The following is a 26,486-nucleotide window of genomic DNA, read 5'->3' as shown; positions in this document are numbered from 1 at the left end:
AAGGCTTATTGTGCCCTCTTCCCCGAAACAAAACCCACTTTGGCTGAAATTTCTTATTCTCAGTTGAAAGGTAAACTTTCCTTTGGGAAAGTAGGTAAAAATCTCATGTGGGCCTTTTTGAGCTATCCAGGCATAAAGACACCAGTAAGATGTTTCAGATGCTTTTTGGTGCTGGGTTGACTCTAATGTTGCTGCATTTTAAACCTCAATTGCTCTGGCATTTGAATTAAATTACACTGTTCCCTCCAAGTCAGTAGTAAAACAATGGTCCCAGAATGCTTTTTGGGAGGGGCCAGGTTTCTGTTCTGTGCTACTGGAGGCAAAGTCTCTTGGAACAGGGATAAAATCCAGAGCCTATTAGCCTTTAAAATCTAGATTTTCAAAACTAGGTGTCTAGAGTTGCACTCTTAAATCCACCTGTAGGTACCTAAATTAAGTGGCCTGATTTTCAAAAGTTTTGTGCACCCAGTGACTCCCACTGAAGTTAATCAGAGCTGCTGAGTACTCAGCACTTCGGCACATTCCATCCTAAACTGTTGTGTAATGTTGCTGTGTGCTACTATGCAGCTGCTACCTCCTACAACAGAGACAGCTGTGTTTCATTTGAAGGTGAAGTGATCCCTGTGTGTAGTTTGTATCTTCAGTTTATAAGACCCTTTGAGATCATTCAGAATGAAAGGTCCTATGTAAGCGTAAAATACTGTTATTGGACATGTACTGAATAAATACACTCCATAAACGCTAAGTAAATAAGGTCTGACTTCCCCACAATTGCACTTTCACGGAACGTGCCCATAAACAACAGAACTTGCTCAAACATGTACTTAGCCATTGGTTACAAGCCTTGTTTGCTCTTCATTGTCTCCAGCAAAGCTGGCTACTCCTCTCAGGTTCTGCAAGCTTTGGCATAGCGGGAAACGTCATCCAGAATTCTCAGAGCAGTAGCCCTGCCTAATCTGACAATACACACAAGTGCAATATACTGACCTTTGCCATTCACTTCTCCGACTCTTGGTTGCCTTGTCGTATCTACAAGCAAACACAGTCTCTGTAATTTTGTAATTCACCCAAGAATAAAATAATATAAAAGCAATACAAAGCCACCTACTCAGCAGCATACACAGGCTTCAATTCGATCACTTGGTAATTTGATTCTGTTTAATTTGATCAAAGCTTCTGGACCCAATTTACACCATTTGTTTCTAAAAGCAGCAAAGAATCCTGTGGCACCTTATAGACTAACAGACGTTTTGGAGCATGAGCTTTCGTGGGTGAATACCCACTTCCTCAGATGACATGCATCTGAGGAAGTGGGTATTCACCCACGAAAGCTCATGCTCCAAAACGTCTGTTAGTCTATAAGGTGCCACAGGATTCTTTGCTGCTTTTACAGATCCAGACTAACACGGCTACCCCTCTGATACTTGACATTTGTTTCTAATTGCTTTAAGCAGGTATTATTAGATGATTCAGTCATTGCTTATAGAGGAGAAGCATGGTCCTGTGGTTAGGGTCCTAGCTTGCGACTTGTGAGACCCAGATACAATTCCTTGTTCCAGCACAGACTTCCTGTGTAACACTGGGCAAATTACTTAGGGCTTGTCTATACAGAGAAAAAGCCTGCGTTAGCTACTGAGCTCTGCCTTCCCACATAGACATTCTTACTGTGCACGAAGAATGCCTTTGTGCTCATTAGCTTAACAAACTTTGGCAGTGCATCAAGGTAAACTTCCTGAGAGAGTCAGTGTGGGGTAGCTATTGTGCTTTAAATTCACACCCTAGCTTATTGTGCATCTATCTCCCTGTGTAGACAAGCCCTTAATGTATTGTAGCGAGGCGGTGTCGTTTCCCTCCCCCCCCCCAAGAGGGATGAGCCCCCCTCGACACCAGAGTGGGTGGAGACAGTGAGTCCTGCACTCACCCCCCAGAGGTCAAGGCATAGCACTGGAAGTATAAAAGCCCGACCCCAGAGCTCATTCGGGAGGCAGCCACCAGAGAGGCCAGACACCTCCAACCTAGCTCCCGGATGGGAGACCCCAACGACTTACAGCGGACCTGAGTACTGGCCTGACCTGCTGACACCTGATGCCGACCAGAGCCCGGAGGAGCAGCCCGGCCTGCCCCTCGCCAGTTACCCAGAGGACCCCAGGTTGTTTGACCCCCTGGAGGACACTGTCTGGACCCAGGTATCTCCAGAGGGGCAGTTCGAAGTAGCCCGGGGGCAGCCGACCCTAAGCTCTAGCAGTGCTGTAGCTAGACTATGTCAATGTGTTGTGGCCAGCATCCCCACTGACTCAGCAGCAGGCCTTCTGCCACTGCCAGGACCCCGGGCTGGGATGCAGTGGAGTGGGTGGGCCTGCGTCTGCCCTGGGCTCAGGCTTGTCATTTACCTGCCTTTGCTCAGCTCCTGCCTGAGGACCTGAGCCTTCAACTCACTTTTGCCCCACCCCAACTCAGGGCCTAGGCCTGCTAATTGTATAAACTGTTGCTCAGCTTCTGCCTAAGGGCCTGACCCTTTGACCTGCTATTGCAAGGGGACCACAGGCCGGGCACAAATGACTGACTCTGTTTGCCTCTATTGCTGCCACAGCGAGAGACTCCCCTGCAGCCAGGCTAATTCCCCATCAGCAACTGGAAGTAAGTTGTAAGGCGCTGTGGTTCCCCACCGCTCCGGAGAGTGATGAGCCCCAGCCAAACCCTTCTACAGGTATGTACATACTACAAGTGCTGCTGTAGACACTTACGACTAGGGTGACTGGATGTCCCAATTTTATAGAGACAGTCCCAATTTTGGGGTCTTTTTCTTATATAGGCTCCTATTACCCCCCATCCCCCATCCTGATTTTTCACATTTGCTGTCTGGTCACCCTACTTATGACAGCAATGGAAGGTGGTTTTCTGTTACTGTAGTAAATCCACCCCCTTGAGAGGCATCTTCCATCAGCGTAGCTGTGTCTATAGGGAGGATTAGGTTGACCTAACTAAATAGCACGTCTTGTGAAGTTTTTCACAGCCCTGAGCAATGTAGCTAGGTTGACCTGCATTTTAGGTTTAAACTAGGCTTAAGTCTTCCTGTGCCCTAGTCCCCCCTCTGTAAAACAGGGATAATTCTACTTCCCTACTCCACCGTATTGGATAAATTCATTTCAGAAAACTGAGAGGTGCTCATATAGATAGATTTAATGAATAAGGTCAGAGTTCTGAATGAGATAAGAGACCAAGTTAGAATCCATATGGAGACCACTATAAGTTGTGTTATTTTGAAGCACTACCATGCAGGGGGGCTGGAACACTTTGTATACTGGGGTACTGAGAGCCACTGAACCAAACTGTAAACTCTGTATATAATGGAAACCACTTCAAGCCATGGGGTGGAGTAGCACCCCTAATTCCAGCACCAGTGCTATCATGTGCTCTAGAAACTGTGATACACCCTCTGGCAGTCAGCATGGGACACAAACTGGTTGGAATGGACTTGATCAAAAGGAGGATGTGGATCTATAAGCTTCTAAAAGCTTTGATCAGATGGGTGTAAGTGCTGTGCATGGATTTAAAAAAAAAAATAAGGCAGCCTAGGGGACAGACAAAGTCTATTTCTGTGCTGAACTGCACCTGAAGAAGTGGGGGGTTTTACTCACAAAAGCTTACACCCAAATAAATCTGTTAGTCTTTAAGGTGCCACCAGACTCCTTGTTGTTTTTGTGGATACAGACTAACACCACTACCCCGATACTTGTGATGTGAGATTTTTGTTAGGTTGCTAGAGACATACAAAGAAGCATTATATATGTATCAAAGGGAGATATTTTAAAGTCTTTTAGTCTCAAGCACTTTTAAACTTATTCTGAAAGTCACAACATTCAGAGAGGAATTTGTGGAAGTCTGGGGCCAGGATTTTGCCAAGAACCTCCAAGCTACTGGTACAGAAAGTTTCTACTGCAGTAAAAATCCATTTGATAAGTAAATCTAAAGACACCACCCAAAGTCCCACCAAAAATAAGCAACCAAGCAGAGCTGGACTTCAACAAGAATCCCATTGTTTTCAAAGCCTTGAAGATACTTCTAAATGGTCAGTGAAGGCAGCGGGTGCTAACTGCATGTTTTGCAGTGGACAGGTTGTGTAAAAGAAGACTGGAAATTCAAGCCTAGCCATCCTCTGGAAATTCAGAATGCAATTACCCAGGTTATAGACTGAGAATCTGCAACATCATTAATATTCAACAGTCATTCTTTTAAAAATTAGAGGGCAAAAAAAACAGAACCACATTTTACAAAGATTATTTTAAAAAACTGGTTTAAAGAAAGCGGTTAATAAGCCAAAACTTGTCTGAACTGGGCTACACGAATGTGCACTGTAGACTGGAAATTGGCAATATACGGTTACTAATATAGAGGGCCCTCAATCTAGACCTAAAACATGACTTTCTAAAATTCATTTTCTTTAGACCAAAGGGTCAGAGATTTGGGTTAACTTTTAAATCTCGCACAACTTCCCAGATACCGTATCCGGTGATATAGAGGCTTTAACAATCAAATACATTTTAAAGCCTGCAAATGGGAGGGTTACATTTATCCTGTTCCATTTAAACATCTGAAATTGAATATCACCACCTCAAGTAATACATGTCTTTCAGAGATTGTAATCATTGTGGGGCAAAGACTGTGCCTTCCCATATGTCTGTACAACTAGGAGAATGCTACTGGAAACAAGCAAACCACCAACATCTTCTTGTCACATCGAAAAGACAAAGCACAGATTATATCACAGGTCACCTACTCAGAGTCCTGTAGCCGTGATCCAGTCGTGGGATATTCATTTATTATTTAACTCCTTATCTTACTTTTCTAGTGTCCAGATACTAAGGTGGCTAGCACTCACCTATACACGATAAACTCAACATTCACAGCTCTCCACATTTTAGAGGTGGATGAGAGGGACAGTAAGTTAGCCATAATAGGACTATTTACATACTAAAGGAATCCACCACACACTTCAGGTAGAGAAAACAAAGACTGCTGTATAGCTTACAGTTCTAAGCAGGAAAATAAATCAATGAGCCAAAACAATCACTGGCACAAGTAGGTAAGTAACTCAGTGTCAGGATACAAGAATCTGAATAGAAGAGCAGAACTATTCTGCTGACTCACCCTAACAGCCAGACCACATAGGTCTCATTAAATCCACCCACAGAAAGGTTAAAGCTTACAGAAAAGCAGATGGGGTCTTGCACAGAGGAATCTTAATCAGTCCTCTCAGGGTGTTTAGAGGACACAAGTCATATGTTTGTAAGTACAGTTCTGCTTTAGGGCTTTGTGACTTTAAGACTAAAGATAAACCCCAGTAAGGGATGACTCTGAACCAACATCCGTTGCATGCTGTGTTAGGGGTAGCATGAAAATATCAACCCTTTAAAAGGTGAAATTCTAATGAAGTTACTGGAGTCCTGTCCATTTACACCAGCAGTAAAACCTAGCCCAAGTTATGTAAACATACTTACTAGCACACAAGTTAAGATAGATCCATTAACCCAAGCCACAACAGCTAACATGCAATTTTTATGATTTGGGGGCTAACTATTTGAAAACTATGTGTAGTAGCTGCACAGTCAGGCCCTTGGCTTTATTAAGCTTTGGTTTCACTTTCCCTGCCCCCCTCAGCTGGGTTGTGCACAAATACTCACGAGAGACACTGAAGCCGAAGACATTGCTGTAGTCTTTAAGGAGCATTTTTAACAAAGTGCTTTTCCCTGCACCCGATGGGCCACTCAGAACTACCGGTCTTGGTCCCGTCATGGCTGCAGAGGGGGAAAAAACAAACACATCTCTTGGTTAGAAACACACGATCATAAGAAATGCCAGCTTTAGATTCCAGCAGATGCCTCAGGCAGAGGGGAAGGTTTCTGTTCATTGCCCTCACTTACAAGCTACTGCAGCCAACTACGCAATCATCAGCAAACAAATGGCACCGCCTAGGGGAGGAAAAGGGGTATCAAAAGAAACAGTAGCAGTGGACCTGAGAGGAAATATGAAATCAGGTAAGCATAAATTCTCACAATGTATGGCTGAAGTGACTAGTTTAGTGCTGGTGGTGAAATGTGCTGGACTGACAGCCCTAGAGAGCAACATCCTCTCTCCAGAGAGAGAACACAGGATGAGCAGCAACAGGACAACATTTCCTCCCACTCTGCCTCAACCCTTACCTGGAGGGAACATCCCTAGGCCAAAGTGAGCTCAGTCACCAGGATCCAGTCAGTTAAGGCCTCTTTACTGAGACTGCTAACAAGAGAGACAGCTAGTGCCAAGTATAGGGTGAATTCAATGTGACGTGGGCAAGTGCCCCCAAGGAACTGAACTGAGATCAAACTCACTTCATATAGTCCCACTGAACAGCAGTCAGACAGATGCCAGTGGCTACTAAGCTGGGCAGGATTCATGGTGAGAGCACAAGATTCGTTTTTGCCTATTACCCGGCCCCTGAACCATTTAGTCCCAAGGGATGGACTTTTCTCTAAACAGAAAAGGGACTAGTATTCCGTTTGCTGGACAGTATGAAGAAGCATGTTTACATGAGTATTTGGTTTGTAGGTTGTCAGGGGACCCTTTTATACTCAATTGTTGAGCCAAACCATGTTTTCCCCCCAGGATACCTACAGTCTTTATAAATGTCATCTGTTATCCCAATATGACACCTTGTACACACAATGTGATGTTCGTTTACCACACATGTTTAATAAAGGTGAGCAAAAACATCTGCACTGCAAGGTCTCAAGGAAGTAAAACTGCCAAAGAACCAGTTTAGCTTATTTTTTCATTTTCACTGATGCCAGTGGAATAACTTTTCCTGATCTAAGTGACACACTGATAAGAAACCTATGTATGATGCGGCTTGGGAGAGATGGGGGAAGAGAATTCAGTTCAGCTATAAAAGCTTGAATCACAATGCCGGAGATGTAAAAGAGCAACTGATCCAGGCACTGTAGATGTTGCCACAGAACTTTCATCATGAACAAGCTGAACCGCTCATTTCAAAGAGGAAAAACCAAGGGAGACGGGCATGTCTTAGGAGACTGGTAACACATTGCAGAACCTTTCATCTTTCCAAATCCTGGCCAGGTTGGTAGTGACTGAAAACCATTACCCTCTGATAGTTGTTTGGTGGTCTCAGTCCAGTCTGCCTTGGACAAGAGTCCACATAACCCCCATCCACCATAAATAGTTGACAAACTCAGCAGAGGATGGAATGGATAAGTGTGCCCAACACCCCCTCATTGCTAGAGTTGGCCCCTCAGGTCATACCAGAGGCATTGTGGTGATTGAAGCCACCGTTCTGTGGCAAGGTGAGGACTTCCATCCCCATGGCGATCAACCACTGCACTTTCATCAGTACTGGGTTTACATGAAAGTTTACAAAAAAAGTACATTATGCTACAACATTTTGGACCCTGTTATGAGGGTGCAAACATACCCCAACCTTGGAGAGGGTGGGTCTTTGTCTCCCTCTAGTGGCTGAGCCACACAAGTGGATAAGGGTTTACTACAGCTACAAAAGTAGCGGAAATTACTCAAGCTTGAGCTCCAACGGTAGAAGCTTATGTACTGAAGGTTACAGATTCAAACCCCAGTGAAGTCTTTCCTCAACTAAAAGGTAACACTCCTGCCCCTGCTACTCTTCCCCCCCCCCAACCTCCCCTAAATAAAATCCCAATGTACATTCTGATCTCTGAATGCCCTCTCTCTGCAGATCTGGCCTCTTTTGGCTCAGCATCTGCAGATGACTCTCAGCAAGGATCTTACTCTCATGCAGAGTACAGGGAAGAGGGCTGTTTCAGACAGATGACGGAACTGAGTAATATTTTTTTAAGTTAAATAAAGCCTTTCTGTTGGTGGTCAGCGGCAGATGGGCTGTTAGGATGTGATCTGTGAAAAACACACAAAACCAGCCTCTTATCACACTTTGCAAGGAGCGAGAATTACTTCACAATACTGAATTCCCAGGCTCAGTGCCCTTCTTCCCTCCATGGGCGAGCCTAGCTTGGACCCTAAACTGGAAGGTAGGCAGCTCCTCCACTCAATCCCATTGTGACACTGACTCATTCTGTGACCTTGGGCCAGACACAACCTACCAGCGACTGTTTGCTTACCTAGTATTGGGGGCACGGGGCAGGGGGGAAAGAGGGCGTGTTCACTTGCATAATTCCCTGGGGTGTGAGGTGAGTTAATACTTAGCCAACACTCACATAGGTGCAGATGAATTGCATCCTGTATTGGCATGCAAAGCACCCCCAAAGGAACAATCCTGCACTAGTAACAGCTGCTGGACTAGATGATTTAGTAGGTCTCATCTCTAACTCGTAAAGACACAATTAGACACTTACAGAATTAGTTCCAGTCACATATGCACTGCAGGCTTACCTAACGTGACAACTCAGATTCAGGGCAGGTAGAACAGAGCAGGTGGATTATTTGTGTATCCCTAACTCTAATCTGTACAGCCCCACAGTCCATCCAGATGCTATATTTATAAATTCAGCAAGCTCCAAAATCAGCACACAAATCCTCTGTATACCCCATACAGGATATTATGCATTACCAGACACTTGCCTGACAACTACTAATCTCTGTATACACTGAAGGGAATTTTTATATACAAAAGAAAGTGTTGTTTGTACACAATTCTACCAACACAAATTTATTTTATTACAAAAGAACCCCCATGAAGTTAATTACAAGCACTAGTCAAGTAGGCACTGTACCATTTTACTTTTACAAAAACATAGCAACTGGAAAATGAAGAGACACTAGATTTACAGATGCTCCCCAACTTACGCAAGCGTTCTGTTCTGGAATGCCTTGCGTAAGTCGAATTTTCCATAAGTCGGGAACTTATACCCGACAATTATGGAAAAAAAGTTTACAGAATTTACGGAACTTTTTCATAAATCCGGATTTGCGTAAATCGGGTCTGCGTAATCCAGGGAGCGTCTGTATTATTATTTAATTTATTCCCCAGGAATTGGTCCCTACAGCATATTTATTAGTGCTTTATCCTATCTAGTTTTTCATCACTTTCCATGGTTTAATAAACCTCACAGTTAGAATTTCAACCTACATAGTCTTTCCTTCCAACCTGTAGTGTTTGGCGGAGTACCCACTAAATTTCAAAAGTCATGCTAGATACCAAAGTGGAGAAAATGCGTTCCCGTCCACTTGCCAAGTACTGAAAAGGCTCCGGGATCTTAATGGTTAGAGCCGAGGATGAGGAATAAGAAGCCCCGCGTTTTATTCCCAGCTCTGCTGCTAACTCACTGTGTGAACTTGCACAAGTCACTCAGTCTCTCTCTGCCTGGGTGTCCACTTTCCCCAATCCATAAAATAAGGATAACCGCTAAGTGATAGGGTCATGATGAGGCTTAATTAAAATACTTTTAACAACAATGAGGCTCTGCAAGTGCAAATTATTATTACTGTTTTGTTCTAGGAAAGCACCAGATATATAAGGCAGCTTTTTCTCCAGCCCTTCAAAAGCTGAATATTGTAGTAACTAAGGTTACATCTACACTACAGACCTTACAATGGCACAGTTGTACCACTGCAGTTGCGGTGCAGTAAGGTCTCCCAAGTAGCAGCTCTATGCCGGTGGGAGAGAGCTCTCCCATGGGCATAATTAAATCAACCCCAATACACTCTGACACTCAAATGCTAACGTGGATCTTTGCCGCTTATCTAGGCGTTAATAATTCACTCTTCACCACAGTATCTGCCTGCTAACAAGAATTCCTTGAGCTACCTGAAACACAGAACTCTTTAGTCTCCTACTTGTATATGCCAGTCAGGAGTGCTTGGATATTTTTAATTCTTGCTGTCTCCTCTTTTACATTTTCTTTTCTCTGCTAACATTTATTTTCCTGTCCGTTAACAGCCACTAACAGGAAAGGAAAATTTAAAGCAAACAAAATTTGTTACAGGAACTGCACTCTATTCAAAGCTGATCCGGAAAGGAGGCAGAGAGAATTGCGGTTGCTTAAATAGCACTAGCATATTAGCAACATTCCTTGATTACATGGCTTACCTTTTACTTTTATGCCCTTTTAGTCAAAGTATAAAATCCAGCTCTTTGTAACAGCAACAAACTGATAATGTGAGCGAGCAGGCAGAAAGCTGAGCTATTTGTGAACCATCTAAATCCTTAATTACAGAGTCTCCACCTTAAAGGAGCCAATGAAAACTCTCCGCTGACCTTTAATCTCCTCCTGTGGTTTCTTCCACTCTCCTACTTTTCTTATTGCTAAATCTCCAGGCACGCCCCGGTAACACTCTGGTAAATGCCAGCATAAGCTTTCCACATCAAAGCATATTCTGTTTTTTAAGAAATACGAGGGACCAACTTAAGTGACTGTTTATATGTAACTAATCTGAAATATTACACATCCATAAAAAGAACATCTTAGCAGCAAAGACACGATCGGCTATCAAAACAAGTACAAAACGGAAAGGGTTTGCTACTTAATTCAAGATAAAAGGAGGAAATTTGGGTCAACTTTGACTGAACTCTCAATGCTGAGTTCTCTGGTACAGCTGTGAAAACACAGAGGAAAATTTAGTAATCAGATCTTTATTTTACCTATACCTTTCTCCATAGATAGCAAAAGTTATTGCAACTGAACTAGGTCAGATTCTGATCTCAATTACACTCTGAATTTACACTAGTAGCTCTGCTGAGTTTAATTTTATACTGACATAACACAGACTCTGGATCTACCAATATACAAGAATACAGTATAGACCCACTGCTTAGTGATATACGGGCATATGCTAGATTCCATATCCAGCTCAGTCCTGCAGACAGATGAGGTTATTTTTGAACCTAGTTTGAGTCATTACCTTGACTCTCACCTATGCCACTACTGATTTGTAACTCGGCTGATCGTCACAAAGGAGAAAGGTCTGTGTCTAAACAGGGGAAATGATATGGCTTAGGAGGAGGTCAGGCAAACTGGAGATTGCATACTAATAAGACTCTGGTAAGTAACTGGTTTCTAACTACTTGAAGGCTTATTTTTAGCCTAATCCTGCTAGACAGCAAGATAGACAAATGCTAAAAACTGCCAGGACAATTTAAATCATTTACTGCCATGTTTTTTGTTGTACTGAGTAAGCCCGGTGTGCATTAAAGCTGTGAGTAAAACCCTCTGGATGGTAATGGAATGCAGAGATTTCACCCATAAATCAGTAGTGCCAATCCAGCCCACATCAGTAGAAACTGGAAGAGGTGTTACTATCTGATGGCTCTTTAATGGCCTCTGTAAAGCAAGTCCAATGGTCTCAGTCTAGATCCCGATAGACAGGTGCACACAGCACAAAAAACCCCCGCACAACCAGTTCCCTCGTTGGCAGCTGCATAGACATTACGGTCAACAGGGATCATTAGGATCATCTAGTCTGACTTCCTGCATAATACAAGCCCGATAATTTCACCCAAGGAATCCTGCATTAAGCCCATAATTTCAGGTTGAGCTACAGTATTTCTTTGAGGAAGACACCCAAACTCAGCATAAAGGCCAAAGACTGACTAAGTCATGGTGACTGAACTATTCTTGTTCCTTAGAGATAGTCCATTTCTTGTAAGTGGTAAAAGATCTTATTGCTGCTCTTCACACAGTTGCTTGTACAATATTTGGTCTGTAGCTAAATAAAGGGCTTTGGGCCTAAAGCTAGGCTCCTAAACTCATTTTAAGATTTGATCATTTTGCTGTCCATCTCCAGAACTGTCAACCTAGCATATTTCTCCAATACAAAAATTAATTTTGAAATTCAATGAGAAACTTGAAGCACTAAATCTGACCTAACACGTGTGTGGCTATACTGGAGTATTTGCCAAGATACAGTCTGGGGCATTTCAGACAAAATACTCAGTATATTACCTTTGTGATGTTAAGAGGAAAAATAGGACATATTACGTAGGCTGGCCTCAAAGTGGAATTACGCTGTTCCAGTACAATAATTTGGGAATTATAAAAATACCTTGTCTGCCCTGATAAGGGAATGCGAACAGAGGTGCATATCAAACATTCCACCGGTCTCTGAGCTGTTACTATATACCTTAGCACACTGAGGATACAATCATGATTGATGTCTTTAGGTGTGACCGAAATACAAACGGTCAATCATTTGGGCTTTCAGGCTCAGGTCCTGGAAACAGAACAGATAATTGGTAGGATAAAAGGGGTCTGGAAACATTAATATATTCAAAAATACTATTTTAGGGGGTTAAATGGAAAAATAAACCTAGTTTTGGGCTTCCTAGTACACTCTAAGGCCATGCCCTACAGCCCTCTATGAAAGCTAACTGGCAACACCATTTTCCTAGTTAATTCTGTGCCAAGATGTTGAACAAAAACAACAGAAAAAGAAAGCGACATCTAAGCCAGGACAAACATCTGACTTAAAATAGCCAACCATTTGAATATTAAAACCCACCAGCTTTCATCATTTGTTTTTTCTACCCAAACAATCCATGTTAAAAAAAAAAACAAAAAAAACCTAACAAAACTGGCCTTATGAGGAACTCTACCCGGCTGAGCTTTTGGCATCATTGGATACTAACATTAGGATTGACAGGGGAATCTGATATCCAACTAGAGGTCAATGCATGTTGGGTATTTGCATAAAATCTGAGAAGGAGCAAATACAACAGGAACTTGGAACACACCAAAGTACTGAAGGAATATGATTAACCTCATGGGCATTGCTCCTCCTGATATACGCCAGGATGTTGCTATTAAAGTCAAGCACAAAAGGCAATGCACAGATCCAAGACATCTACTATATCAGGGGTCCCCAATGCGGGGCCCACAGATGTGGCGCCTGCATCCTGGCTGGCAGTCGAGCATCCGCCGAAATGCCACCGAATTTCTGCGGCATTTCGGCAGCAACGCCTCTTGATGACACCGCTTGCCGCCGACAAGCCACGTCATTGAGAGGTGTCACTGCCAAAATGCCGCAGAAATTCGCTGGCATTTCGGCGGATGCTCGACCACTGCCACGGTCCTTCGTCTGGCGCTCGCCAGATGAAAAGGTTGGGGACCACTGTACTATATGATGCAACACTCATGCTGAGTTGACCGAAGTTATGACAAAGTTTTCTAGCCACCATTAAACTCCTAACATTATCACTCTCACACCCAGGGTTCATTTAGCAACCAAGAGGAGAACAACTCTGTAACATGTGCACTCCAGCTCCCACCAACTGAGCCCCTACCACTCAGTGCAGATCAGCCCAGGGCTACATAGTGTCCCCTTAATCAACTCTGCACTGGAGTTGGCTGGTCTAGAGATGTAATGATCAAGTGGAGCTACATCACTGGCCCCCTCTGTGACTGCGGCAGAGAGCCTCAAAATAGGAAGCATCTCCTGGAATGCCAGCTGCTTGAGCACAAATGTCTTCCAGTGACTTGGACTGCAATGATCAGAAAATCGTATGTGCATGGATGTAGCCGGAAGCAGTATGAGAACACGACAAGAAGATGGGTAACCATTTCTTTTTGCTGTGCCCATTCACCACTGTATTTGAGCATTTTAGTTAATTAGAAGGTAGATCTGGGTTTGGGGTGGAGGTGTCATTACCTGCACAAACTTTGAGGTGCTATTTCAAACAACAACTTTTTTTCTAACAGTCAGCTACCATACCTGACACTATTAGGGTCCCTGGGCTGGTGTCTGAAGTAGAGGGCGGGCCCAGGCTCTCCCCTTTGCCCCCTGACAAATCACCGAGACTGGGAGACAACAGAGACTGTGCGAGGGAGGAGAGCTTCTCCTCACCTCCCTTGCCGGCTTATGACGGAAATATCTCAGTAGGCTGTGACCCTTGTCTTTAGAGAGAGAAGGGCTACGTGGAGGGTCACTATGAGTCTCTGAGGCTAGCGAAATCCACCAGGAAATACAGGACTCATGGAGACAAGGACAGAGCTATGTCACAGTACCCAGAAAGCAGTTGAAGCTTTGGATGCTGGGGGAAGATGCACCTCCTTTCTCTCTCCCTCTTTTGAGCAAAGATGACCATGTTAGAGGAAGGGAATGAGACTTGCATTTCTTGTTCCCCCACCCCAGCAACTCTGAAAGCAAAACACAGAGCTGCTACCTATTGGTACAGACACATCAGACTTGCATCTCCAACTGGGTGCTGCAGAACAAGACACTGAAGCCATTGCTTTTTATTGGAGATATTTTGTTGACAGCCTCCATCAGTGCCTTTTGATAGGCAAGGGTTATAACTTGAATTCAGAAGCTGCTCAGTTTCCCACCTGGCGGCTATGTAGAAGAGCCAGAAATGTGCCCTGATAATTAAAAGGATCCCACCTGAGATTGAAAAAGATGTTTGCATTTGAATTGTGGAAGTAGAGCAAGAATTAACAGGGATTTGAAAGGGATTTCAATGCAAACAGGCCCCTCTGTGAGCAAGAATCAGGCTAGTTGTAACCCTAATAACGCGAGACTTGTATAAGCGAGGCTTCTGGGAGGTGAGTGGGAAAGAACTGTGTGAAGTTGTTGCGACCTTGTGTTAGATAAAGTATGGAATGTTGACTATAGTCTAAATAGAAGTGAGAAAAATAAGATATCAAAATGACCTACGTATAAACAAAATGCAGCTGTTGCTCATCACTGTATGTAACAAAAGGTATAAATGCTGCAATTGTTTACCTGTAGAGAGACCTGTTTAGCACTCTCCCTCCACGCAATTGCTAGAGATAATAAAGTATCTGACTTGCTGCACCCAACCAGAGAGTGAGAACTCCGTTTTTCTCTGACAGAATGAAAGAAAAGAAAAATCCTATGGAGCAGGATAGGATTTTTTTAATAAAGAGGGGGATAAAATGTGTAAGGTTCCATTAAAGGACATTGTTTTAGTGACTCCGAACTGTTTTGCTGATTGAATTGCAGACTGTGTTTTTAAATGGAAGTTATGAGTTATGAACAACACTCAGGATGCCTGACATTTATGAGAGCTGCAGGAAATAAGAGTAAATCTGAGAACCAACCAGATAGGATGCACTTGGGCAACAGTTGTCTATAGCTTCCTTTAGGAAACCACTGTGTAAGAACTCTGGAGAGTGTCTTTCAGGAAAATATCTAAAGTGCTTTATAAACATTAAATCTCATGCCATCAATAGGAGGCAAATGTTAGATGAATTTATAAATGGATGAAAAAATCAATGGAAGTTAGGAGCTGGGTCAAAAAGACTAAGTGTCTGGCCCAAGGTCACACAACTAGCCAGTGGGAGAGACAGGAATATATAATCGAGGAGTTTTGACTCCCAGTTCTCTTCTCTAGCTACTACATACAAAACACCCCATCCCAACTAATTCTGAATCTGGATAGTCATTGAACATTTTCTAACACTTATCCTTCTCTTTGGGAGTCAGAATGTAAACAGAGTCACTCCTATGTTAATTCCACATTTTTAAGGGATGTTATTTTATACATTATGAGGGACTGCCAACTACCCTGTAAGTCACTGCAGGATTGAGTCACAACCCATGCTACTGAACATCACTATTGGATTCTGGTTTCAAAAGAGATAAGAGAAATCCCTAGTTCTGCTTCATTTATTTCTCCCTCCCCCACTCCACCCCCCCCAAAAAAATTTGTTCCCACTTCTCCATCTTTGCTGGCAACCATCACAGCAGGTCTGTGCAGACTAAAGAGAGGTTGGAGTGGTGGAGGAAATAGTGATATGTGAATTGCAAATAATGAAGCAATTTTCCCTCCATAAGATTAGATAGCTGAGGCAGTCACTGTGGGTGGTTGCTAGTGAATATGTTAGGTCACTGCCAGTTGGCACTGCTGTGCTAGTGTTTGCCAAAAATAGCATTTACTGTACCATTTGTTGAAGATGGCCTACCACGAAGTGCACTACTGCAAAACCACAGGCTTTGTTTCTCACCAACCCTGCTGAGACACTCAACAGCATGAAGGTGGTGGTCTGATACCAGAGTGTAGATTTTACCTCAGAGAGGGCAAATCCAAGTGCTCCAAGACACTCTCAGCAGCAGGAGTTTACTAGTTCCTTTGTGTGAGGCCTGATAGTAGCTCTTTGGGGGGGTCTCAGATCCTGCATCTTATCCAAGTGCTCCCCTGCTAATTTGGCCTCCAACACAACATTAATTTGGTTCAAAGGAAATGTGAATGATATTGTCTGAACTTATCTGTAACTTGTTGAATGAATCATAGAATAGAATCACCTAGTCCAACCCCCTGCTCAGAGGAGGACCAATCCCCAGACATATTTTTGCCCCACATCCCTAAATGGCCCCCTCAAGGATTGAACTCACCATTCTGGGTTTAGCAGGCCAATGCTCAAACCACTGAGCTATCCCTCCCCCACTACTACATCACATAATATATATCCCTGTAATTAATTAATCCTAGATCAAAAGCGTGTGTTACTATTAAATGAGAATTTACCTGAGGTGTGAACTGCATGAAAACTAATGAAGGATTGTTTCTGGCTATCATATTGTGTTTACGTTTCGTTTACCCATCACAAGAGATTGAAGCCTTTGAAATGTTAAAAATTGCTAACTTCAAAGCATGGGTCATTGTGTTCGACAATGGAAATTCAGACACAGTCTGCAGGTGCTATTCATCAAAACCCAAGCAGGTGAAGAAGCTGTTCAGATTGTCTTCTGTGAGCAGGCTCTACGCTGGTTTAAAGGGAATGATCCTGTATCTCCGAACACTCACAGGGTTGCGTTCCAGATGCAAGACTGATATCCCCAAAGTTATTCTGCGTAACCCTGACAGACTTACGGAAACTACATCTCTGCTATCATTTTGGACTTACAAATTTGACTCACCTGTTAATGTATTTTATCTGCTTTAAGCTTTCTAACTCATTTATTTTCCTTAGCTAATAAATCTTCAGTTAGTTTACTAGAAAAATTGGCCATCAGTGTTGTCTTTGGTGTGAGATTAAGAGTATCCATGAATCTGGGGTAAGTGACTGACCCTTCCGCATTGGGAGTAACCTAGTGTGATGGTACAGTGACCAATAACACAAAGTCCAGTTTGTCTGGGTGGCACAGTAGGCCGGAGATCCTAAGGGGACTGTTTGTGATTCTGCAGTAAGACTAATATAGTGATCCAGGAATGCACATTTATTACTGGCTTGGTGAAACTGAATTACAGAATATACTGCCAGTTTGGAGTGTCTGCCCCATTTTCTGATAATCTGACCTGAGATTGGCACTCATAGTTGTGAGCCACTTCAGATAGCGTGACTAAGGGTACAGCTACACTACAGGATTATTCCAATTTTACATAAACCGGTTTTGTAAAACAGATTGTATAAAGTCGAGTGCACGCGGCCACACAAAGCACAATAATTCGGTGGTGTGCGTCCATGTACCGAGGCTAGCATCGATTTCCAGAGCGTTGCACTGTGGGTAGCTATCCTGTAGCTATCCCATAGTTCCCGCAGTCGCCGCCCTTTGGAATTCTGGGTTGAGATCCCAATGCATGATGGTGCAAAAACAGTGTCACGGATGATTCTGGGTAAATGTCATCACTCATTCCTTCCTCCATGAAAGCAACAGCAGATAATCATTTCGCGCCCTTTTTCCCTGGATTGCGCTGGTAGATGCCATAGCATGGCAACCATGGAGCCCGTTTTGCCTTTTGTCACTGACACCGTATGTGTACTGGATGCCGCTGACAGAGGCAGTACTGCAGTGCTATACAGCAGCATTCATTTGCCTTTGCAAGATAGCAGAGACGGTTATCAGTCGTTCTGTACCGTCTGCCATGCCACTGTAAATTGGCGATGACATGACGGTTATCAATCGTTCTGTACCATCTGCTGCTGTCATGGGTGCTCCTGGCTGACCTTCGCTGAGGTCGGCCGGGGGCGCAAAGACAAAAATGGGAATGACTCCCCGGGTCATTCCCTCCTTTATGTTGTATCTAAAAATAGAGTCAGTCCTGCCTAGAATATGGGGCAAGTGTACTAGAGAACCAGTGTACCAGAGAGCACAGCTGCTCCGTGTCAGATCCCACAGAAATGATGAGCTGCATGCCATTCTAGGGGGTGCCCCTGCAACAACCCCACTCGTTGCTTCCCTCCTCCCCCAACCCTCCCGGGTTACCGTTGCAGGGTCCCCCCATTTGTGTGATGAAGTAATAAAGAATGCAGGAATAAGAAACACTGACTTTTTAGTGAGATAAAATGAGGGGGAGGCAGCCTCCAGCTGCTGTGATAGCCCAGGCAGGACATTAAATGGGGGCGGGGGGAGAGGAGCCCAGCAGCCCGCTGCTATGATAGTCCAGGCAGTACAGAATTTTTTCTTTAGACATGAAAGGGGGGGGGTCTGATGGAGTTCAGCTCCCAGTTGCTACGATGAGGACGGTTACCAGCCGTTCTGTACCATCTGCCGGGAATAACTGGGAGTCATTCCTATTTTTACCCAGGTGCCTCTGGCCGACCTCACCTGATGCCAGCCAGGAGCACTCACAGGATGATGACAAGGACGATACCAGTCCTTCTGCACTGTACCGTCTGCCACCGGGGAAGGGAGGGGAGAGGATGCTGCTGTTCAGTGCCACAGCACCGCGTCTACCAGCAGCATGCAGTAGACATACGGTGACATTGAAAAAAGTCAAGAAACTATTTTTTTCCCTTTTCTTTCACGGGGGGGGGGGGGGGAAGAGGAAGGCCGGGGGTAAACTGATGAGATATACCCTGAACCACCCCGGACAATGTGTTTGACCCTACAGGCATTGGAAGCTCAGCCAAGAATGCAAATACTTTTCAGAGACTGCGCGGACTGTGGGATAGCTGGAGTCCTCAGTCCCCCCCCCCACCCTTCCTCCATGAGCGGCCATTTGATTCTTTGGTTTTCCGTTACGCTTGTCACATAGCACTGTGCTGTGGACTCTGTATCATAGCCTGGAGATTTTTTTCAAATGCTTTGGCATTTTGTCTTCTGGAACGGAGCTCTGATAGAACAGATTTGTCTCCCCATACAGCGATCAGATCCAGTAGTTCCCGTACGATCAATGCTGGAGCTCTTTTTGGATTTGGTACTGCATCGCCATCCGTGCTGATCAGAGCTCCACGCTAGGCAAACAGAAAATGCAATCGAAAAGTTCGTGGGGCTTTTCCTGTCTACCTGGCCACTGCATCTGAGTTCAGATTGCTTTCCAGAGCGGTCACAGTGGTGCACTGTGGGATACCACCCGGAGGCCAATACCGTTGATTTGCAGCCACACGAACCCTAATCTGACACGGCAATACCGATTTCAGCGCTACTCCTCTCATCGGGGAGGAGCACAGAAACCGGTTTTAAGAGCCCTTTATATCAATATAAAGGGCCTCGTTGTGTGGACGGGTGCAGGGTTAAATCGGTTTAACGCTACTAAAATCGGTTTAAACGCGTAGTGTAGACCAGGCCAGAGTATACAACTGAGTCAGTCACTGCTGTTGGTATTTTGGAGACATGTGCCTAGCACATGACTGTTCTTTCCCTGCTAGCAAGTACGTTAACCAGTAGCATAAATAAATGTCTCCTAGATGGCTGATGAATATTTCACATACATCTAAGCAGACTTCGACTGGGGTACTCTAATATTCCATTGATTTTCATGGGGGAAGTGCAGCACAGCAGATAAGCCAAAGCACAGAAAGAATTCAACAAAACTAGTACTGATTAGCAATGACTTGAAGAGAGAAGGTAATGAAGCCATTTTAGGAATAGAAAAGAAAATCAGAGGCAGGGCCGGCTTCAGGCACCAGCCCAGCAAGCAGCTGCTTGGGGTGGCCAACGGTGAGGGGTGGGTCTTCGGCGGCAGGTCCCTCACTCTCTCTTGGAGAGAACGACCAGCCACCGAATTGCTGCTGAAGACTGAAGCGGCGGTGGTAGAGCTGCAGATCATGATGGCGGCCTTTTTTTTTTTTTTTTTTTTGCTGTTTGTAGTGGCAAAAACCCTGGAGCCGGCCCTGATCAGAGGACAGTTTTTCTATAGCTTCAAGAGAGGTTTTCTGGATTAGACACCTTTAATCTCATTTCCTATTTTTAGCATGTTCTTTATAAGCAATATAGCCCCACCTTTCTAAACCATGGGACAACTGGTAGGGTCTTCAAAACTCTGAAAGTCAATCTAGTTAAAGTTTTAAGTAATATGGCAAAAATTAAGAATACTTTCCAATATACACACACAGCATTTTTGAGCTCTGAAGACATCATAGCATAACATGATACCTTCCCTTCAGGCCCAGTGCAATAACTTAACTGAACAGTAAAGAATCATAACCTGCTTTTGTCCAGAGGAAGCCTACTTAGGGTGGGGCAAGCTGCAAAGCAATTGTAGACAGCAATGTGCAATTGCCAGCATGTGCTTGGGAAACCAAATTGCTGCGGTCAGCTCATGCGCTGAAACTTATGCTTAATTAGCATTCTGACAGCAAATGGCCTTTGTGAAGTTTTCACAGTGGACAGGCACTGCACACACACTGCATAAGAGACAAGGAAGTAATCTAAACACTCAATTCTACCCCCAAAGGGATCAACCTGTTCTAGACCTCCAACTTTTCTCGGCCCACTTGAAAACCAAGAGAGTATTTTCACTGAGACTTCACTAGGCACAATGCTAATTGATTAAATCACTCCCTCCAGATATTATGAGTTTTTTGGAATCTGTGATGGTAAAGTTAAAGGACCTGTGCAATGCCACTGAGTCAGCTACTCCAGAATAAACCTCCAGCATCAGGATTTTATAAACACAATTACAAATTCATTCTGGCTTAGAATTTGGTGTATTATGTACCAGCACCTTCTTAAAATAAAAGCACAATGCCACACACTTCTTACAGAGGTTTCAGTTTCTTACGTACCAGAAAAACAAAAATTAAATCAAACCAGGTTTTCGTTTTTAAATCATCAGTTATGGATACAATTTTTACCATTGTTTATGTCAAATTCCTGGGTGTATTAGCAATGAAAGTTTGCTGGACAATGTACTCACTAAAGGAAAAATCTTTAACATATAAAGTTAGATACACATATACCTGCATGCTCACAGAACAATTCCTTGCTTTTCTTTTTCTGGTATTATAAAGTGGTCTCATGAGCTGTATGGGTGGTATAGACGTTATCATAAAACACAGACCAGAAAATCTTGGAATTCTCCAAACAGCAGAAGAAAAATATCCAGACTAGAATGGCTGCAAGAACCATGAAAGCAACAACCTGTGTTAAGACAGAGGGAAGCCCTGCTCAAAGTCCCCAAACTAGAGCGAGTCAAAAGAAGAGCGTCCACTCTCAGGGCAGCACAGAGGTTTTTTACTGGGGAATGTGAATATCCAGGATATCAATTACTTTAATTCATCCCTAGCTCAATTTTAGAAGCATTTTTACCAATCTATCCAGTCAATGACCTTTGTAGTTTAGCTCATATAATTAATACTTCAAAAATATAAAGACGTTCAAGCTAAATACTTCCACTGCCTTAACCTTATTGGCTTAGGTTCCTGTTGGACTCCAACTCCTCACTCTGCTGTTCCTCTAGAATTGTGCACTCCTCTCTTTCTTTCCCAGACAGGTACCAAAAAACGTCTATTTCTGATCTCTGCTCCAGGACCCATATCTGCAAGTGTCTGGTGATCCTAAAGAAATTTATTCTGGTCTAGTCTCAAAAAATAAATGTTTCTAAACCATCCCATACTGGGAGATTATTGGACTGTAAGACCAGTGATTTGATTAATTTCTTAGTTTCCACTCCACAGTCTCTCATTTCAACCATGACATGATTAGCTGCTACCCCATGATCAGCTGGAGACAAACCACTACTTCATACCACATGAAAGTTTGAAACACCAGCTTTCAACAGCTGTATAGTATTCACCGCTAGCCTTATGAGTCACAAGATAATGAACTTTCAGCCCATTTTGGGTTCGCTCAGCTTGGCAGTGCTTTCTCGGATACGATCCAGGAGCGACTGCAAGTCCCAGCTCATGGACCCTGTGCAATTTTCAATCCTTGCCAAAGAACTCAGTCCTAAAAGCTAACAAACTCAATCATTACAACTGCTGCATGCTGTACCTTCGCCACCATAAAAGTAACCTGTAGCATGAAACACAGCAAGAAGGCTCACATATGTCCCTGTGAACATGGCTATATACACACAACAGTCCTTACATTGTGCTAGGATAATTCTGACCATTTACATTCCTGGGTTGCTTTCTCCTGCCATCACATCCCCCAGCTCTACTCCATTGTGCTATGTATGCTAGCAGTTAAGTGAATCTAAGATGAGATCAGGCTTTAAGAAGTTTCACTTGGCTCCCAGAACACTAAACAGAATAGGAGCAGAGCAACACAGTGGGAGACAGCAACAAAAGTGTGTGTCCTGGAAAGGACCTTCCCAATGGGGAAGTGTTTTGAGGTTGCTTTTTGTTTTGTTTTGTTTCAAAAAGCACTGTCTCCTTCCATCCATCAATGCAGATGAAAGGGGACGTGAATGCGGCAAAACCACATAGCAGCTATTTGACTGGTACTAATTTGGACTATCATGGGCTTATTCTCTTGCTCTGATAGACACAGAATAGAAGGGCTAGTGGCAATGCAGTGTTCTGCTATTCAGGGATCAGAGTCCAGCTCCTTCATTCCCAGGTGATGTGAGGGCAGCATGCTTCATCAGCCCTTTGGCAGAAAGGAATGACCTGTGTCATTCTCTACAGGTCCTGGGGGAACCAATGGGATCTGGAGGAAGAAACATTAGATGCACCATGAAGTGCTTTAGGACTTTTATAGAGGGTGCTCAGTGGTTCCCAACCTATTCTATAACAGGACACCCTTCCCATATAGCAATGGTTCTCAAACTTTTGTACTGGTGACCCCTTTCACATAGCTAGTCTCTGAGTGCAACTCCCCCAACAAATTAAAAACAAACACTTAATATATTTAACACCATTATAAATGCTGGAGGCAAAGCAAGGTTTGGGATGGAGGCTGACAGCTCGCGACTCCCCCGAGGTAATAACCTCGTGACCCCCTGAGGGGATCCGACCCTCAGTTTGAGAACCCTTGCCATATAGCAATGGGGGAAGGGCAGGTTGGTTGAGAAAGCCTGCACAGTAAGCTTGTTTTGTTTCCAATATAAATTATTTTCCTGTACCTCTCATCCAAGTGGTTTTAACATCAATAGGCCTCAGGATAGCCTGCAGGCAACAAGCCAGGAAGGAAACAAAGACTCCCGCTGTCTATCTATGTGGAAATAATTTAGTAAAAAGGCTGTGCAAAGCTAAACAGAAGAGGAAATAATCTGAACCCCTATCATCATCAGATCGCAGCATACTCTTTAATTGGATCACCTGGTATCCAGCCACACGAAATTCAAATTAGAAAATAAAAAGAGGCTATTTGCCCCATGTTACCATATGGTCTGGTTCACAAAGGATACACAGACCCATAAATAGCTACAAATGGAGGGTGGCATGCATTCCTAATAGTACTCCCAGTTGAGGTCTGCAGCAATTAGATATTTCTCTTCAGTACTTTCTATGATGGGCTTAATTAAATCAATAGGAAGGAAAATTCCTTCCCCTCAATGCAAAAGACAAGATAAAAGCTTGATTAAATATCCAATTGCAACTTTAAATCTCCACATCACAGTAATATTACTTGGCACTAATGATGATTCCCCAATTACATTTTGAGATCTATCAGTCAGCCAGTTTTTTAATCTGTTTAATGCATTCCAAGCTGATTTTATATTCTCCAACTTTAATCAAAATGCAGTATGGTATCAAGTCAAATGTCTTACAGAAGTCAAAGGTAATTGTGTAATATACTTAGTCAACCAAACTTGTAATCACTTAAAAATGATATCAAGTTAGTTTGACAGGAAGGGAGGTACAGAGGGAGTGCTAGGGGTGAGGCTGTATTGGGAGAGGGGAGGTACAGGGGGCTGTAGGAAGGGGGATGGAGCAGTATTGGGAGGAGAGAAGTGGGTGGGAGGAGCACTAGGGGTGGGGCAGTATGGGGAGGGGATGGGGCTGTATTGGGGGGAGGTACAGGGGGCTGTAGGAAGGGGGATGGAGCAGTAATGGGTGAGGGAAGGGGGCGGGGGAGCACTAGAGGTGGGGCAGTATGGGGAGAGGGGATGAGACTGTATTAGGGGCAGCGAGTACAGGGGGCTGGAGCTGTATGGGGGAGGGGAGGTACACAGGGAGCACTACGGGTGGGGCTGTATTGGGGGCAGGAGATACAGGGGGGCTGGAGGAAGGGAGAGTGCTACGGGTGGGGCTGTATGGGGGGAAGGAAAGAACACAGGGAACGCTACGGGTGGGGCTGTATTGGGGGAGGGGAGGTGCTTCGGGTGGGGCTGCATGGGAGGAAGGAAAGAACACAGGGAACACTACGGGTGGGGCTGTATTGGGGAGGGGACAGGGCTGTATTGAGAGTAGGGGGTACAGGGGGCTGGAGCTGTATGGGGGAAGGGAGGAACACAGGGAGCGCTACGGGGGGGCAATATGGGGGGAGGGGTACAGGGAGCTGGAGCTGTATGGGGGGAGGGGTACAGGGAGCTGGAGCTGTATGGGGGGAGAAGAGAAACACAGGGAGAGCTACGGGTGGGGCTGTATTGGGGGAGGGGACAGGGCTGTATTGAGAGTAGGGGGTACAGGGGGCTGGAGCTGTATGGGGGGAGGGGAGAAACCCAGGGAGCATTACGGGTGGGGCTGTATTGGGGGAGGGGAGGTACAGGGGGGCTGGAGGGAGGGGGAGTGCTTCGGGTGGGGCTGTATGGGGGGAAGGAAGGTACACAGGGAAAGCTAAGGGTGGGGCTGTATTGGGGGAGGGGAGGTACAGGGGGGCTGGAGGGAGGGGGAGTGCTTCGGGTGGGGCTGCATGGGAGGAAGGAAAGAACACAGGGAACGCTACGGGTGGGGCTGTATTGGGGAGGGGACAGGGCTGTATTGAGAGTAGGGGGTACAGGGGGCTGGAGCTGTATGGGGGAGGGGAGGGACGGAACACAGGGAGCGCTGGGGGGGTGTATTGGGGGCAGGAGCTGTATGTGGGGAGGGGAGGGGCGGAACACAGGGAGCGCTGGGGGGGGTGTATTGGGGGCAGGAGCTGTATGGGGGGAGGGGAGGGGTGGAACACAGGGAGCGCTAGGGGGGTGTATTGGGGGCAGGAGCTGTATGGGGGGAGGGGAGGGGCGGAACACAGGGAGCGCTGGGGGGGTGTATTGGGGGCAGGAGCTGTATGGGGGGAGGGGAGGGGCGGAACACAGGGAGCGCTGGGGGGGTGTATTGGGGGCAGGAGCTGTATGGGGGGAGGGGAGGGGCGGAACACAGGGAGCGCTGGGGGGGTGTATTGGGGGCAGGAGCTGTATGGGGGGAGGGGAGGGGCGGAACACAGGAGCGCTGGGGGGGTGTATTGGGGGCAGGAGCTGTATGGGGGGAGGGGCGGAACACAGGGAGCGCTGGGGGGGTGTATTGGGGGCAGGAGCTGTATGGGGGGAAGGGAGGGGCGGAACACAGGGAGCGCTGGGGGGGTGTATTGCCGGAGGAAGGCGGGGGCGCTGGCCCTGCATTCGGGGCGCTGGGAAGGCGGGACCAGGGCCGACTCCCCCCAACTCACCCGCCACCGCCACGCTGCACAGGCGCCGCCAACTCATGGGAGAAGCCGGGGCCCGCACCCCGCGCTGGGGAACCCCCCACGCGCCACCACAGGCGCGGCCCCGCGCCCTGCGTCTCCCACGTGAGACAGGCGGCGCGCTCGTAGCCGCTGGAGACGTAGCGTTGCTTAGCGGCGCCGGCGCCGCGTGATGACGTTGCAGGGGGCTGGGAACTAAGGCGGCGCGTGGCGGCGGCTTGGGACTGGAGGCCTCCTGCGCGCCCGGGCTTTAGTCACGTGAGTGGGAGTGAGCTCCCCGGAGGGTTAAACCATTGTCTCTTGAGAGGGGGCAGCCCGTGGGCCGGACCACTGTGCGGAGCGGGGGGGCCGCCTGTAAGTGGCGCGGCTTGGGACGGGCCCGCTCGTGGGGGAGGGGGACAGCGCGCGGCCGGCCGGAGCGGTATGGCGGGACGGTGGCCTAGGGGCTGAGGGTGGGTCCGGGGGGTGGGGGGGTGTGTGACAGATGCGGGGCTGCTGCGTTGGGGGCTCCTGGGTGTGACGCGGAACCCCGCCCCCCAAACCACCGGCCTCCCCCTGGGGTGCCCGGCCAGTGTCACCATGGGGTAAGGCCCGTGCCCCCCGCGCCCGGATACCTCCGCTCCCCCTGTGCCCCCGCATTGCACCCGGTACCTCAGCCCCACTGCGGCCCTGCACCTGCTGCCTCAGCCTGGCCCCCCCTTGTGCCCGGGACCTCAGCCCCTCTGTGCCCCACGGCCTGTTCTCCCCCCCCCTTGTGCCCGGTACCTCAGCCCCTCTGTGCCCCACGGCCTGTTCCCCCCCCCCCCCTTGTGCCCGGTACCTCAGCCCCTCTGTGC

At 46.0% G+C, this 26,486-nt stretch overlaps 1 protein-coding gene across 3 annotated transcripts in view; it reads right to left on the bottom strand.

Annotated features, from left to right (window-relative positions):
- GUK1 (guanylate kinase 1) overlaps positions 1 to 25,756 on the bottom strand; it is a 43,875-nt gene extending 18,119 nt beyond the window's left edge. The window contains exons 1-3 of one of the 3 annotated variants that reach the window (XM_030549872.1): positions 25,636 to 25,756; positions 5,682 to 5,795; positions 988 to 1,029 (exon numbers count right to left, since the gene is read on the bottom strand). In XM_030549872.1, coding sequence (XP_030405732.1) covers positions 988 to 1,029; positions 5,682 to 5,795; positions 25,636 to 25,672 — 193 coding nt within the window. In that variant the 5' untranslated portion in view covers positions 25,673 to 25,756. Of the gene's footprint in view, positions 1 to 987; positions 1,030 to 5,681; positions 5,796 to 5,921; positions 5,976 to 10,069; positions 10,176 to 25,635 lie in introns of those variants that run through there. The other 2 variants (XM_030549873.1, XM_030549874.1) reach the window with 2 other exon arrangements.
- Positions 25,757 to 26,486: the final 730 nt, after the last annotated feature.

Source organism: Gopherus evgoodei, chromosome 2 (genome assembly GCF_007399415.2).
Source record: "Gopherus evgoodei ecotype Sinaloan lineage chromosome 2, rGopEvg1_v1.p, whole genome shotgun sequence".
Classification (NCBI taxonomy): domain Eukaryota; kingdom Metazoa; phylum Chordata; order Testudines; family Testudinidae; genus Gopherus; species Gopherus evgoodei.
This window is presented reverse-complemented; position numbering and strand designations above follow the sequence as displayed.